General features: G+C 43.4%; 1 protein-coding gene across 1 annotated transcript in view; it reads right to left on the bottom strand.

Annotated features, from left to right (window-relative positions):
• Nucleotides 1-16,678, bottom strand: part of CACNA2D1 (calcium channel, voltage-dependent, alpha 2/delta subunit 1) — a gene marked incomplete at its 3' end in the record, with an annotated part of 640,713 nt that overhangs the window by 250,724 nt on the left and 373,311 nt on the right. The window contains exon 5 of the mRNA XM_015428057.1: nucleotides 4,752-4,796. Within this exon, the coding sequence (XP_015283543.1) occupies nucleotides 4,752-4,796 (45 nt within the window). The remainder of the gene's footprint in view (nucleotides 1-4,751; nucleotides 4,797-16,678) is intronic.

Genomic DNA, 16,678 nt, shown 5'->3' with positions numbered 1-16,678 from the left:
CCTCATAAAAAGAATAAAAAAAATAAAAATAAAAATATAACCCTTAACTAAAATAGGTCTTAAATATCTTTAAACCAGGTTTTATATCACCTTTTTCTTTAAAGAAAATAAAAAAATAAAAGATAGGTTTCCTGCACCATATTATAAATTATTAGTTCCATCTGAGGTATATAATCTATACATCACATTAAAACCTTACTTATTCACATAGCCCTGAAAATAGAGTATTTGATTGTTTTGAAAAGAAAATAAAGTTGTAACCATTGCATATTCACAAGGGGCACCAGCAGCCATTTTCTTGCTTCCCTCCATATACTCACGCCACCTCTTATAGTTTACTTCAGATAAAATAGAAAAAAATAAAGAGATCCACAATTGCAATCAGTCATTGTCGTCCTGCTGTTTTTCAAAGTTAGGGTGCGCTTCAATCTCTGCTATTTCGGCTTGAGTTAGTTCTACGTGTAGATTTTTTAATAGTGTGAGTCCTGTTTTCAAGTCTGAGGCTTGGAACAGAGATCCATCTTTGTATACAGTGACGTTGGAAGTAGCACTCCATCTGAACCTGATTTTAGCCTCCAGTAGTTTTACTGTAATGATTTTCAAAAGTTTTCTCTTTTCCAGGCATTCAGGGGGGAGATCCAACAAGACCAATACTTTCTTTCCTCTATGCATTAAGGAGTTGTTTTTCCTCGCTTCCTTGAGAAGCCTGTCTCTAAAAGATGCATGCACAAACTGTACCAGTATATCCCTGGGTCTGTTTTGGCGAGCTGTAGCTAAAGGTCCCAGTCTCTGTGCCTTTGCAATTGCTGGGATCATCCCCTCCTCCAATTTCATAGACTCAATTAGCCAGGAGGATACATATCCCGATAAGTCATTAGTTTCTTTCTCCGCACCCTCTTCAATCCCCCTTAGCTTAACGTTAAATTGTCTCCATTTATGATCTAGAGCTGTGAGTTTAATCTGCGTCATTCGTTCCGACCGTTTTAAAGCAGTCAATTCTACCTGTAGCGAGTCCGTTGCTTCTAATGCCGATTCAGCTGCTCTACAAGCTGCACCGAGACCTTCTGTTAATTCCTCCAGCTTACTTTGAACCGGCTGAAGGTGCTCTGCCATCGATTCCTTAAAGAAACGCTGAATGTCGGATTTTAAGTCCATTAAGTCTTTCTTTAGCAGAGGCTCTTCGCTCGAGGTTGCTGAGTCTGTTGCGGCCGCCATTTTAGGTGATCCTGGCGTCTGAGGAGTTTGTGGCGTGTCTTTGTGAAAATAAGTATCCACCGAAGCCGAATTCTTCTTAGTTGAGGGCGTTTTATTCCCTTTCAGTTTGCCCATACCTTTGGTCGATTTTTAGCGTTTTTTAACGATTTGTAGTCCAGGGGGGGGAAGGATCGATCGGGAGCAGCAAAATCACACGTCCGCCATCTAGCGACGCTTGGCTCCGCCCCGCCACTATCATCTTTTAATAGATCTATCCTCCAAGGTAATTTATATTCTTTCTCTCCAAGCTAAAATTTTCAAGGTCTTTGCAGTTTTTAACCAAAATTTCTGTTTCAAATATAATAATTGCTTTTGTATATGGTTTGATTCCATAGCCTCAAAAAAAATGGCTAATAATTGACTATATACTTCATTACTACCTATATTCCTATAAATAATCTCTAGTTTAATTTCTGCCATCGATTCTGTGATTCCCCCCCAGGCAGGCTGCAAAGCAATGATTTCACCCCTTAAGATCGCTTTAAAAGCATCCCAGATAATATTTGGGGAGACTTTCTCATTAGTGTTTTCCTTAAAATATTTCTTTATTCCTTGTATTTTCTTTAATCTCATCTTTCAACAAAATTGAATTATTTAACTGCCACATATATTGTTTGGTTGCTTCCTCCATCTTAAATACCTGACAGTCTACTGGCACATGGTCTATCCACAAAATTGGTCCAATGTCAGAGTCTCCTATTACATTAAGTAACTCTCTGGAAACTAATAAATAATCAATATGGGTATACGTTTTGAATCTGGGGAAATAATTCGTATAATTATTACTCTGTATATGCCTAGTACTCTGATGTATATGCCACTGAGTGTCTACTAAATGACATTGGGAAAACAATTCTGCTAGCTTGGTTGGTTTACCAAAGCTTTCTGTGCTTGTCTGTTTGGTTTTAACTTTTATTTTTACTTTTTGTTTTTGTTTTTTTATAGATCTTTATAGATTTTATCAGCAACCATGTTGAGATCCCCTCCTATTATTAAAGAGCCTTTTAAAAAATTTTGAAGCTTGAATAATGTCTCCTCTATAAAAGTAGCTTGATAGTTATTCAGAGCATAGAGCAAGGCAAGTGTCATCCCATTACCATCGATCTTCCCTTTAACAAAGATAAATCTCCCCATAGGATCTCTTTCTATTCCCTCACACTTAAAGGCTATTTTTTCGCTATCAATATTGCGAAAAATCAACACACACCCTCAAACCTCACCCTTTCCAGGCTCCATCCCTCAAATCTCCAGGATTTTCCCACCTGGAGTTGGCAACACTATCTCCTTCCCAGCCAAGCATCAATCTACCTTCATTTCCCCCTCACTGTTCAGCTTTCCATCTCCCCCCTGCAGCCTCTACCTGGAGTTGGCAACCCTATCTCCTTCCCAGCCAAGCATCAATGTACCTTTATTTCCCCCTCACTGTTCAGCTTTCCATCTCCCCCCTGCAGCCTCTACCTGGAGTTGGCAATCCTATCTCTTTCCCAGCCAAGCAACAATGTACCTTCATTTCCCCTTCACTGTTCAGCTTTCTATCTCTCCTCCCCCACCTGCAGCCTCTACTGTGCTCTGAAGCTTTGGCTGTCATGGGGGGAGGGGCCTGTCAGCAGGGTAGAAGGACACAATGAGTTTTCTCCTAAGGCCAAAATAGGTGTGGAAAGGACCTTTTACTGACAGAAACCAAACTTGGGCCCCGGTCACACGGGCAGGAAACTGCGGGGGAGAAGCGTGGCTGTTTGCCCTGGGGCAAACTACTGCGCTGTTACATGATCAGACCTCCCGTGGAGGTTCTGTGGAGGTACCGTGGAGGTTCCATGGCAAGGGAGAGGTGCTGATCACAGGACAAGCCGGCGCGCAACGAAGAAGCGCGCGCCGTGGCAAACTGTTTGTTTTGTGTGTGTACACGACAAATGCGCATGCTCCGTTGGGTGCGTGTGCGCATCCACAGAGACTTGGACAAAAAAAAACCCCCTTATTTGCAGGGGGACATGGGCGGGCGCCGGATGCCACCGGAAACGCGATCAGACGCCCGCCCTTGCCCCGCAGTTTCCGGAAACTAGTACCTCCGAGGTACTAGTTTTTTGCCACGCAGTTTCGGCTGGAAGCCTCGGTTGAGCCACGGGAGTGCTACGCTTCCCAGATGTGCTGGTGAGATCGCGCCTGGAAACTCCGCCTGTTTTCCGTCTCACTTGTGTGGCTTCTGTTCCGTGTGACCGCAGCCTTGGTTGACCAGCAGCAGGCACTGAGGGGAAAGCAGGCTTCCCAGCTCTGATTAGGGAAACACCTGGAGATTTGGGGGGTGGATCCTGTGGAGGGCAGCGTTTGGGGGGGGCGGAAGGAGCAGGAATTTCCAAACCTCAAGCTGGCAACCATACTCAGGACTGGGCCCAATGAGTTCCTCACAGAGGCGTAGAAAGGGTTTTATTCCTTTGTCTCTTTACTGGCAGAACCAAGCTTGGTTGCCTACCAACAGCCACTGAAGGAGAAGTTAGAATACTTTGGCCGGTCGCCTCTATGGCATTCTATTCAGCTGAGGCCTCCCCTCTCCCCTCCCCAAACTCTGGCTTCCTTACCTGGAGCTGGCAACCCTATGAGTTCCTCACAACAGCCACTGAGAGAAACCTTTGTCTCAGAAAGGAGCTAAGCACGGGCCAATGGCTGCGGGAGCGCATGCAATCTCACCACCCCATAGGACAAAAGCCACCACCATTCGGTTTTTATATATAAGAGAGATATTAAAACATATTGTTGCTGAAAGAAATCTCCAAGACAAACAAATTTCTCAGATAAGAACTGAGTCTCTTAGAATATAAACTTCAGTTGTACTCTGTTTGTGGGAAATCAGCCTAAGATAGCTTTATGAAACTTTATTAAAACATATTGTTGCTGAAAGAAATCTCCAAGACAAACAAATTTCTCAGATAAGAACTGAGTCTCTTAGAATATAAACTTCAGTTGTACTCTGTTGCCTGTTCAAAATATTATAATTTTTATAAACAGCCAAATTTATCTCAGCTTCTTGCCCCCTGCCCAATTCCTAACTCAACTGTGCCTGTTCAATAAAATCAACCCTTCTGTTTGAACTTTACTTTGTGTCAAGTGCCATTTCCAAAGGGATTTATAAGAGGGCTCCTGTTTAGAACTTTCTTTTGTGTCAAGTGTCATTTTGAAAATAGATTTATAAGAAGGCTCTTGCTGAGTTACAAAAAATCTCTGGCCTGGGCAAAAACCAAATACAGAATGGGACACACAGAAAGTGATAAGAGGCTGCTCAGTCAGATTGGGGAATAGTGTTTTGGTGGCAAAATCTGCCTCATGGAGAAGAAAAAGTGTGGGGAGGTGTGTTATACCTGTCTTTTCAAAAAGTACTTTAACATACACACACTTTCAGCAACAATTCATTTTGCATATGGAGGATGCAAGCCACAGTAAACATCTTAGCACCCATAGGGCACTTTGAAAGGTATACAGTAATATTTTCCCATAGTGTTACTTACATCATTGAGGTCATCTTTTGCATTGTAGTAGACAATATCACCAGTCTATAGAAGAAAGAAGAAAGAAGGGTTTTTTGTTTTGTTTTGTTTTTTAAATCATCTAACAATATTGTTCAAAATCAAGCATCTATCTACAGGGCAGCTAAACATGATAGGGGTTTCTGCATATGAAGGTATCTCCATATGTATATACACAAACACACAAACCCAGAAACTAGTAAGTCCTCTATATACATATACATGCATGTGTGTTCTACATACACACACACACAAACCCAGAAACTAGTAAGCTACCAAAGCCCATTAAGGTTGAAGTTCTTTCTACATATTTTGCTCTTATTACAAATAAGTTCATTAATTTCCCAGTATGACTGGACATCAAATATCAGCAATACCAACTGATAGGTGGACAAATTTCTATTCATTGGCTTTTATTACCAGCTTGACATCGACAGCTACAAAAACTTCATGCTAAATGAAAGAAAGGTTAATAAGAATATTATTTAAAAATCACAAGGCTTCATAAATAATTAAGGTCCATCAAGATGCACTGAAGCTGTTGTTGTAAAAAGAATGAGAGTCCAAAACCATAAGATGTGTGGCTTCTAAATAAACCAATATGTATCATAATCACCCATTATTTGTAAAAAGTGCCTACAATATTCTAAGCACAATGCAAAAATTAAATCTAAGAGGACACTAAATTCAGGCTCACAATCTCTCTCTCTTTTAATGAAATAAAAAGGATAGCGGACTAAGGGGTGAGTAAGACTAAAATAAAATGGTAGAGTTAAAGTAAAAATATTCAATGATAAATGTAAAAACAGAATTTAAAAAGTCAATAGAAAATCAAGAAGGCAACACAAGAGAAATATCAACAACAGCAGGTTAAGGGCTTCGACACTGTGAAAGAAGAAAACTGGAGGTTTAGAAGAAGACATAAATCCTGTCTTTCATACATTAAAGTTGATTTAATAATTAAAAAAACAGACAAAAATAGCTCTAAGACAGCTGGACATATTAATAAGAACAGAGGGGAAGAAGGAGGAAACAGAAAGGCAGAGCTGAATGGCAACAGCATAGCAGTGATACCATAAGCATAAAGAACACTTTGTCAGGAGGGAGAATATGAAGAGTGAAGATGAGGACGAGAACCAAGCTTATGACTGGGAGTTTTTTAAAAAAAATCTCTAATAGAAGCTTTAAAAGAACCTCTTGAGAACAGGAATGAAATCAAAGGAGGACAATATTAGTAAATCCCAAAGTATGATTCTGACAAAAAGTCAAGGTATGAAAGAGTCTGTTAAAAACTGCACTGAATAGATGTTATTTCAGAGGGGTCATTGAACAGAAGTTCAAACACTAACAAAACTGATTCCAGTATATGTTTCCATAACTCAGAACTCACTTCATCACATGCAAGGTATAGACTCTGACTCACCAAAGTTCATACAGAAATAAATTTGGTGTGTCTTGAAGACAGAGCCAGTGCTTCCATAAGGCAGGGTTAGGCAGTTGCCTTGAGTGCCATCTTACAAGGGCATTGGCTTGCCATCCCATACCCTCCCCACCCTGTTGGTTCGCCCTCGTAGAAGAAGCGACAATCAAGCACTTTGGGAGCGAGCACATTTTGTGCATGTCTCATTGATACCCAAAAGGACTCCGTGTTGGGCAGGCCCTCCTCCTACGCAGTATGCCACTCCCGCTCACCTCAGCCACCGCTGCCTCCTGTTTTCAGTCGGTGCAGCCGAAGGCCCAAAGCACAGTTCCCAGTGTCCCTGGAGCTGAATAGGTGAGTGTGGGGTAATCGGTTGGTTGCCTCATGGACTTACAGCAATGGGGCAGCGAATCAAGCCAAGGGTGGGCAGGAAAGGTCGGCTGATGGGCAGAAAAAAGGAGGCCTGGGGAGGGGCTGCTGAGGCATGACTAGGACCTTCATTGGCACTGGACCTGCGAGGCCAGTGGCCAGTGGGATCCTGCCCATGCCCCTGGACCTCCCCCCCCCGTCACCCTGTGCTTGTAGGAGGAACTGAAGCAGCCGGCAATCCAAACACGTCCATCTCAGCCTCCACTGTGCCTCCTGCCCACCACTCCCCAGAACACTCTGAGCAGCACGTGGCAGAACCTGCACACACCCTGAAAACATTGGATTGGTGGTCCATGAGCAAGCAGCACAGCTTTGAAGGAGGGAGAGGGCAGCGGGTGCCAGTGCGCCGGCGGGTACTCTTAGAGGGGGGAGGGGGCACCAAGCTGTGGGTAGCACCTCGGCATGAAGCTCCGTGTGGCGTGCCTCCAGGATGCTTGGGCTAAGAATATAAAGAACATAAGAGAAGCCAATGTTGGATCAGGCCAATGGCCCATCCAGTCCACCACTCCGTCACACAGTGGCCAAAAATACCAGGTGCCATCAGGAGTTCCAGCAATGGGGCCAGGACATTAGAAGCCCTCCCATTGTTGCCCCCCCAAGCACCAAGAATACAGAGCATTACTTGCCCCAGCTTGAGAGTTCCTATCTATACCTTGTGGCTAATAGTCACTGATGGACTTCTGCTCCATATGCTTATCTAATTCCCTCTTGAAGCTGTCCATGCTTGTAGCCGCCGCCACCTCCTGTGGCCGCGAATTCCATGTGTTAATCACTCTTTGGGTGAAGAAGTACTTAGTTTTATCCATTCTAACCCGACAGCTCAGCAATTTCATTGAGTGCCCACGAGCTCTTGTATTGTGAGAAAGGGATGAAAGTACTTCTTTCTCTACATGCACTATCCCATGCATAATTTTCTGCACTTTTTCCAATGCTATAATATCCTTTTTGAGGTGTGGTGACCAGAACTGTGCACAGTACTCCAAATGAGGTCACACGATTGATTTATACAGGGGCATTATGATACTGGCTGATTTGTTTTCAATTCCCTTCCTAATAATCCCCAGCATAGTGTTGGCCTTTTTTATTGCAGTTGCACACTGTCTAGACATTTTCATTGAGTTATCTACTTTCTCCCCTTCCACCAGCTCAAGAAAGACTGACTAGCTGAGAGTGAGACACACACACAAACACAGAGACAGAGAGAGATAATGGATGGGGGAAGAGGGGAGGAAGCAACAGCAGAACTGGAGCTGGGATCGGGAAGGATTCCTCACTGCCACTCATCCATCTCCAATGCTATTTTTCTTGCAGTATGAATGGCTAAATAGTAGGGGGAAGTTTTAAATGGACATTTGAGCCTCCAATTGCAACACCTTGCAAGCGGGAGAGAAGAATCATTCTCACCCCCATCTGTCAGTGTCTGCACATATGCAGAATTCATATAAACAAAATCTGTAGGCTCCGCTGTCCTTTAAAAACATCGTTTCTGGCTTCTACCCACTTCTCTCCCTCCACCAGCTTAGGCATTGCTTCTTCCCACTGCTTTTCTCTTCTGACTGATGAGAAGCCAGAGGGAAGTTACAAAAGGACAGCTGAGGCATCATTAATGGATGGGTGGACAAAGTGACTGAGAGGTAGGGGCCAGTGGAGGGGAGGCAGGATTTCCTTCAACCAGTGTCAGTTTGTATACACCACCTTTTAAAATGTTCCTTAGCAGCCCTAACAGACAAACTGCCAAAGACAGCTGTGGTGCTGTGTGTGAATGTGGATAGTAGTGGATTACCTCTACATAAACTAACACTGAAAACAGGAACAATAGTAATTCTGCTGAGAAACTTAAATCCAAAATATGGATTCATGAATGGTACCTGTCTACAAATACTGAATATGTTTAAAAATAGCTTGTATGCCAATATAATAACAGGCGAAGCTTCTGGACAAACTGTTACCACAAATGGCCTGTCTTGATATTGGGGGAAATTAGCTATGAGACAGAGGAGGCCAGAAGGGTACAAGGGATCACACACCTTTATATACTAAGGTCCAGTTCAGTAGGAATACTTCAGATTTAAAGAGTGTTTAATAAATTTACTGGAGAATATCCCTGCATACAATCACACTAAGCAATCAAAATATACACGCAATCCAGAACTAAGAAACAAATAGGTGATGATAGAGACAATTAAGGAGCAGTTATAGGGGTTATATTACCTGTCCAGATGTGCATACATCTGTGTAGAAGAAAGTGTGAATGGCCAACATTTCATGATAAGAAAGGAGACTCAAAGTACAGGCTTTGGGAGCGTACACTATAGTAGGTGCCCTCAGACCTTCCGGCTCCAGCGTTCGTGCCGTCCTACATTCTGCCTGCGTCTCACGTCTCAGCGTCCGCTCCGCCTCCACCAGGTCTGGTCGCTGGAGAATCAGCCGCCATTATTGCTGCCGCCGCCGCCTTTTTTTGCTTCCATCGCTGCTGCCAACACTCCTGGCACGGAACCAGGAGGTGGGTGCCCCCTGCCACCTAGGGCAGGTACCCATTTATCTACTTGTTTTATTGTTGGTCTTTATGTTTTTTGCTATATGCTCCTCATATTCCCTTTTTGCCTGCCTGATCACAGACTTGCATTTTATTTGCCACAGCCTGTGTTCCGTTTTATCACCCTCACTGAGACTAGCTGTCCACCACTTAAAGGAATCCTTCTTACATTTTACAGTTTCCATTACTTTGTTAGTTAACCATGCAGGCTTTTTTCTATACCTATTTGTACCTTTCCTAAGCTGCGGTATATATTTTTTTCTGAGCTTCTAGGATTGTAGTTTTAAATAGTCTCCAAGCTTCTCCAATGGTTTTGACCCTTACAACTTTTCCTTTCAGTTTCTTCCTCACATGTCCCTTCATATCAGAGAAGTTACCCCTTTTAAAGTTAAAAGTGGTTGTGTCAGTCTTTTTGGGCAACTCCCTATTTATACAAATGTTAAACTCAATCATACTATGGTCACTGTTCCAAAGCGGTGCAATCACTTTTACATCTCTCACCAGGTCTTGGGCATTACTTAGGACCAAATCCAGGATCACCTCTCTTTTAAAGTTAAAAGTGGTTGTGTCAGTCTTTTTGGGCAACTCCCTATTTATACAAATGTTAAACTCAATCACATTATGGTCAATGCTCCCAAGTGGTGCAATCACTTTTACATCTCTCACCATGTCTTGGGCGTTACTTAGGACCAAATCCAGGATCACTTCTCCCCTGGTAGGTTCTGTGATCATCTGCTCCTCCGGTTGGGGCTGCTGGAGCCGGTCTTTCCAGACCACCTACAACCTTTGGGGTAGAGGGAAAAGTCGCTTTCCCTGTTGATGAAAAGAAAGTCTAGCACCCCCCCTTGTGCCCCGCCACCCTCTGTGCCTTGAACTGCAATCTGGCAGTCAGAAATCCGCCAGTGAATAGCATTTCTTCTGAGTCCTACAATGAGTGCCTAGTTTTCCCGGAGAATCCCTGCACCCACCCCCACCTTGGTAGAGCTACTGCAGCTTTAAGAGCCACATAACATCCCGGAGACTATGCAAAGATTTCCTACTGTAGGCAGGGGGGGTGGCGGAGTCTCTACCCGTTGGATTTCCACCTTGCCACACCCTTCTTAAGCACAAGAACCCTGCCTGGTGGCGGGAGGGTATGTCGCTAGCTCCATTTTCCCCAGTACTTTTACGAGCGGGACAAATGTGCCTGGTTGCCTCTTGAGTCCAGTCAGGCAAAGAGATTGGGGAGGGGGGGGAGAGTCTAATGCAAGGGAGTCCACTCTCCAAAGTAGCCATTTCCTCCAGGGTGATGCTCTGTATTCTTGGGGCTTGGAGGACAACAGGGGAGGGCTTCTGGAGTTTTGGTCCTGCTGGTGGACCTCCTGATGGTACCAGGATTTGAGCCACTGTGTGACACAGAGTGTTAGACTGGATGGGCCACTGGCCAGACCCAACATGGCTTCTCTTATGTTCTGACTCAGTGTGCTGCAGCATTGAAAAAAAGTCAAACTCTTAAGGTAGGGATGATTAGGAAAGGGATTGAGAATGAAACAGCTGAGATTGTAATGCCCCTGTATAGATCTATGGGGTGGATCTGTTGTATGGAACAGCGGTCACTGGGGGTGTGGAGGGGGAGGTATTTGTGTATTTCTTGCACTGTGCAGGGGGTTGGACTAGATGACCCTAGAGGGTGACTGTGATTTGTATTAACCTGTTATGATGAATTCCTCTATCTCCCTAATTTAGCAGATTTTCCCCCTCAAATCTTCAGTTCCCCTCAGTGACTGAGTTGTCCTACAGTAGTGTGTATAAATTCCTTGTCATAAAAGACTTGACTGTCCCATCCTATGAGATTTTTAATTTAGGCTTTTTCTCAGCTCAGGAACTCTACTCAAAATACAGGAGCGGTCTAGTTTTCTTTAAACCCTTGTGAAATGGCACTTGAGGCAAATTAACTTTCAAAGCAGAATAAATATTTTATTAAACAGGCAGGGAATATATGTAAAAATGGAATAGTCAAGGTATTGAGATTGCAGAGGTAAAAACTTTCTAATATTTACACAGCTGAAGTCATAGAACATTCAAGAGAATGTATTTGTAGTTTTGTTTCAAGACTTTCTATTTCTTTCTTTCTTTGAGAGGTAGTTTGTTTAGTATATTTCAGCACAATACAGTTCTTATTGATGTTTCTGGATTTCTTCCTTCAGATACTACGGGTTTTCCTTTAGATAATACAGCTTTTCATTAACTCTTGAGGTGTCTAAGCGTCTCCCCTTTATCACCGACCAGGGTTCTCTTCCCAACCCCTTTCACTGGCAGGAAGTTATTCTCCTTGTCCCTAAGAAGCAGGAACTCCTTTTACTAGTTGACTTGTCTGGGAGTTCTTTCTAACTTCCCAGACCTTCTGCCAAATCCTTCTCCAGTATCCTTGTCTGTATAAGATTGTTCTGTAGCCCTCAGAGCAGTGTTAATATATTTAGACAATGGGGTTTTTCTTCTTCTTTCCACAGAAGCACTTTTCTGTTGCCTGTCAGAAAACACTGACTCCCAAATGTTTCTTCCCTCAGAAGTTAAACCCTCTGGCTACTGACCCAGTTGTTAGTAAGACCAAACAGCAAAAGACCTCTTTCCCCTCCAGATCAGCTGCTTCATATCTCTCTCAGCCAGGGGTCATTTCATAGAAAAAGAGCTAGGGGGACTCATTAGCATAACTCATTAGCATATGCCACACTCCCTGACATCACCGGAAGTGTGTCCTCCCCACAGCCGGCGGCGACCTCCAGCGGGCACCAGCAGGGAGCTCCAGGCCCCGCCCTCCCGCACCTCACCCGGGGGGATGGCGTCCCCCCGCGTCCCCCCCCAAATGACCCCTGCTCTCAGCTGATGCTAGCCAATCACAGAGTGAGCAGAACAGCCTATCACCTAAGCTGTTCTCTCCAGGGAAGATTAATTCTTGCACTCCCTGACTCTGTGCAATTCCATCACACCTGTATTGTTATTTTATTTATTGTTATTTTAATTATCCTTAATCACACATTAAATGATGCAAAATTACATAGCAGGATCCAATTTACAGCAAACTATATACAGTAATATAGTATTGTGTACGTAAAGTGCCATCAAGTCTCTGGTGGGTGCATCGGGGAGGCACCAGAAGGTAGCCTCGCCTAGTGTGCAAAAAAACCTGGCACCAGCCCTGCTTGAAGATGCTACTGGACTTCTGTTTAAAATAAGAATAATAAGAAAGAAAACCCAAGCATTGGTAATAAATGCATCATTTGAATAAATGGGAAAGAGGCCAATAGTTAGAGTGGCCCTGGGGTCCCCATGAGCAGTGTTCCCTCTAAGCTGAGTTAGTGTGAGCCAGCTCACAGTTTTTTAGCCTCCGGCTCAAACATTTTTGTCTTACCTCAGGAAGGAGGGCTCCTGAGCAAACGAATTGATGCAGTAGCCAAATCGCTCGCTCACAACTTTAATGCCAGTAGCTCACAAAAAAAGAATTCTTGCTCACAAGACTCCACAGCTTAGAGGGAACATTGCCCATGAGGGTCTTTTTTAACAATGGAGAAAAGTGCCATGTGGTCAAAGCAAGAAGGGCCAACAGAGAGAGAATGAATGAGGGGCAGACAAAAAAAAAGAACAGAAGGAGCAACAGTTTCTAAGAAGTAAGAAGTGAAGTAACAAGACAACTGGAGCACTTATCTAAAGAAGGGAGCAACATCAAGGAGAGAAACTGGTGAAGAGTAGGAAAAGAGCAGGCAAGAGAGTTAGCAACAACCCCAGCTTGGGATTTCTGAACTGAGTCAGAGCATTGAATCATCTTTGATTCAAAGCCATTATGATCCTTTGCCCTACTCTTTCTGTATTTTCTCTCTGTGTTAAAGTCTTGCTTCCCTGTTAACAGACACAATGCCCTAGCTTTGTTCTTATATTTAATACATAGGCATGCTTAGTCAAGAGGAACTTAGGTAGTAGACATAGCTATACATAGTTTTCAAAAATACAGGGGGGGGGGGTTGACCTCTGAGGGTGAGATTTGGGCTGCAATCACACACACTAAATAATCCACTTTCAATGCACTTTTGAACTGGATTTTGCCTGTTCACACAGTAAAAATCCAGTTGGAAAGTGCATTGAAAGTGGATTATTTAATGTGTGTGATTGCAGCCATAGTAAGTGTCAAGGAGACATTCCAGGAGGAGAAAACCCCCTAGGAATGCCTACAAGGGTAGAATGGCCCATCTCCCGAACAATCCCAACCAGTGGGTAGAAAGGGCTGGAAAGCTGAAAGGTGTATCTAATCTGGTACAGACCCAAAGAGAGGTATCTCTCTCCTGTGCAATCCCCCCCCCCAGTTGTCCAACATATAGGTAAGATTTCTATGTTTTGTGTGCTTGGGGTCAGCCTGAATGGAATTTGTTGTTGTTCAGTCGCACAGTCGAGTCCAACTCTTCGTGACCCCATGGACCAGATCCCGCCAGGCCTTCCTGTCTTCCGTCGTCCTCTGAAGTTTGCTCAATTTCATGTTGCATCTATGACACTGTCTAACCATCTCATCCTTTGCCGTCCCTGTCTTCTTTGACCTTCAATCTTTCCCAGCATCAGGGTCTTCTCCAGTGAGTGCTCCCTTCTCATTTGGTGGCCAAAGTATTTGAGCTTCAGTTTCATTATCTGGCCTTCCAGGGAACAGTAAGGGTTGATTTCTTTGAGGATTGACTGATTTGATCTTCTTGCAGTCCAAGGGACTCTCAAGAGTCTTCTCCAGCACCACAGTTCAAAAGAATCTATTCTTCGGCGCGCGGCCTTCCTTATAGTCCACCTCTCACAGCCATACATGACTACTGGGAATACCATTGCTTTGACCATGCGGACTTTTGTTAGCAGGGTGATGTCTCTACTTTTTATCACGCTGTTTAGGTTCGCCATCGCTTTCCTCCCAAGGAGCAGGCGTCTTTTAATTTCATGGCTGCTGTCACAGTCTGCGGTGATTTGGGATCCCAGGAACGTGAAGTCTGTCACTACTTCCACGACTTCCCCTTCTATTTGCCAAGGAGTGATGGGGCCAGATGCCATGATCTTAGTTTTTTTGATGTTGAGCTTCAAGCCCACTTTTGCGCTCTCCTCTTTTACCCTGAGCAGGAAATCTAAGGAAGGGTGAGTAGGCTGTTTATGGGAGTGCTCCATGCCACAGCCTGGAAAGCATTCTGCATGGGTTATCTCTATGACAAGCTTTCAAGTTGTTACTCTGTCTCTGTGTTGTCAGTGCATTGCATGTCATAAATCTTGTTAGGCATGGGCTATCTATCTGTTCTGCAAGAGAAGGAATAAGGTTCCACTACCTGAGCAGCCATTAGGGTTGCCAAGTCCATCCATGTTCCCAGTGGGGGCTTTTGGGGGGCATTTCAGGAAGCAGGGACAGCCCCAATGTGATGATGTCATGCAGAAGTGATGGCATCATGTTGGGGACTGGCACCTGCAATCCAAGCTGTAAATTTGCAGTTTGGATTGCAGGCATGCACCGGCCCCCACTTCTTCCCCAAAGCACTTAAAGGATAGGGCTGACAGTGCTGCCAAACAACCTCCATGCAAGCAACCCCTTCACACGCCTCTCCTATCAGGTCAGTCTTTAAGGACTAGAATGGACAAAACTCTGCTCTTGCCTCAGGCATCTTCTCCTGGCGAAATGGCTGGTCTTTTATCTCTCAAATGTACAGACAGACAGAGACAAAAAGCCGCTGGTCTGTGTCTGTGTCATGAATGGGTTATGTTGTATGTTTCCTCCCCAAAGCCTGTCACATCTGAGCATCAGGAAACACCTTCTGGATAATCCTCTCATTCCTGTTTATATATGTTTGTCTAAAATATCTGTATTATTTATGCCTACCAAGAAGAAAATCCACAGGAAAAAATGGAAAACTGTATAGTGATTGCGCTTAAAAAGTTTTTAAACAGCAATTTTATAATCCTAACACAAAACGTGAATACAAAATAGAGTAAATAATGTGACAATGTGATAGAGTTGTTAACTATGATCTCTGGAATATTCTACCGTTTCGACAAGTTTCTTCTTTTGAACGAAGATGAAGTAAGATGAAGAGCATGTAGCATCTCTGGTCAGTTTTTCAACTGGTAAATACCATTAATTTTCACTGATGTGTCATGGCATTATTGGAACAAGAGTTTACAATAGTTCTTGGTGGGCAAAATGCTGTAAAATGCAATGTTTAGTAACTGTGACCATCTACTTGAGCTTATTTATGCCAATGCCAGACCTATCAAGGTAAACATTAACTCTTCATGTTAACACCCATTCAGCTTTATCCTGCCCCACATTAAGAAACCTCACCTCCATTGTCAAGTACCAGGGAAACACCAGGGAAACACCAGATGGATTCACAATTGTGAAACTAGCCACCACACTTCAGCGTACCCTCAGGATACATTTTGGGGTATAAACAGCCCCCCTCCTTAAAAAAAGGAACTCTCAAGAGGGAAATTCAGTTTTTAATCTGTATACTGAAAACTCATGAACGTTTGAACATTCTGAATAGAATTTTGTAGAAGTAGTTCTGGAACGCTGTTCCGGTGCATTCCCCCAGAAAAAAAAGCCCTGGGTATAATATATCCAATCCCCCACATACATGGTGTGATTGAGCTGGGCACACACAAAGCAGATCCTTGCTTTTACCCCAGCATCTTCCTAGTTCTGCCTTTGTTGCTAATTTCCTCAATTGAACCAAAGGCAAGGTTTTATTTTAATAAAGCTGTCATGAAGTAACATAAAGAGTGGACTTTCCCCAGTGTCAAGTAACTCTGGCTCAAAGATGGGTGAGAATGGGGTGCCAACACTGGGGAACAGGAGACAGATGTTGCTGCCTGAATATACATTTTAAATCCATAAGGTGACAGCAACAAACATCAGATCAAACAGCTCGTCTGATCGCAGCCTGAAAGAAGCAAACAGATGTTGAAGATGAGAAGACGAATATCATGAAAGAAGTAAGAATGTTTAACAAAAATAAAATAGTTGAGTAAGAGGGAAAGCATGAATCTATCATGGAGGATCTCAGAAAGATACTAACATTTGCATAAAATATCTCCAGTCACTCTACAGAGCAACAAAGTAGTATGTCAATAAAGGAGGCACCCCATATTTATGAGATGGGGTGAAGAAAACAGAAAAAATAGGAAATTAGAATGTGAGGAAATGCAGAACAAAAAGTGTAGAATTTGAGAGGAGATATGAAAAGGGCTTAAGGAGAAAGGGAGCAGACAACTGACTGGAAGGAAATGGAGATTCAAGGAAGAAGACAAGAAGAGTGCAAGAGACTGTCAAATGAATTTAGGATTCTGTTTAGAAATGCACTGTGTATGAACAATGTAGTGAACTGACACAGGTACAGAATCAAAATTAAAGTCAAGGTTATAATGAACAGAAAAAGAATAAAAATGACCTGAAATGGTTAAAACAAAAGAACCTGAGAGAGAGAGAGAATGAGAATGAAAGTTCACATGGATCACAAGTGTAAGTGTATGAAGAGAAAG

This window comes from Gekko japonicus, unplaced genomic scaffold, assembly GCF_001447785.1.
Source record: "Gekko japonicus isolate JY-2015 unplaced genomic scaffold, Gekko_japonicus_V1.1 scaffold471, whole genome shotgun sequence".
NCBI classification, from domain to species: Eukaryota; Metazoa; Chordata; class Lepidosauria; order Squamata; family Gekkonidae; genus Gekko; species Gekko japonicus.
This window is presented reverse-complemented; position numbering and strand designations above follow the sequence as displayed.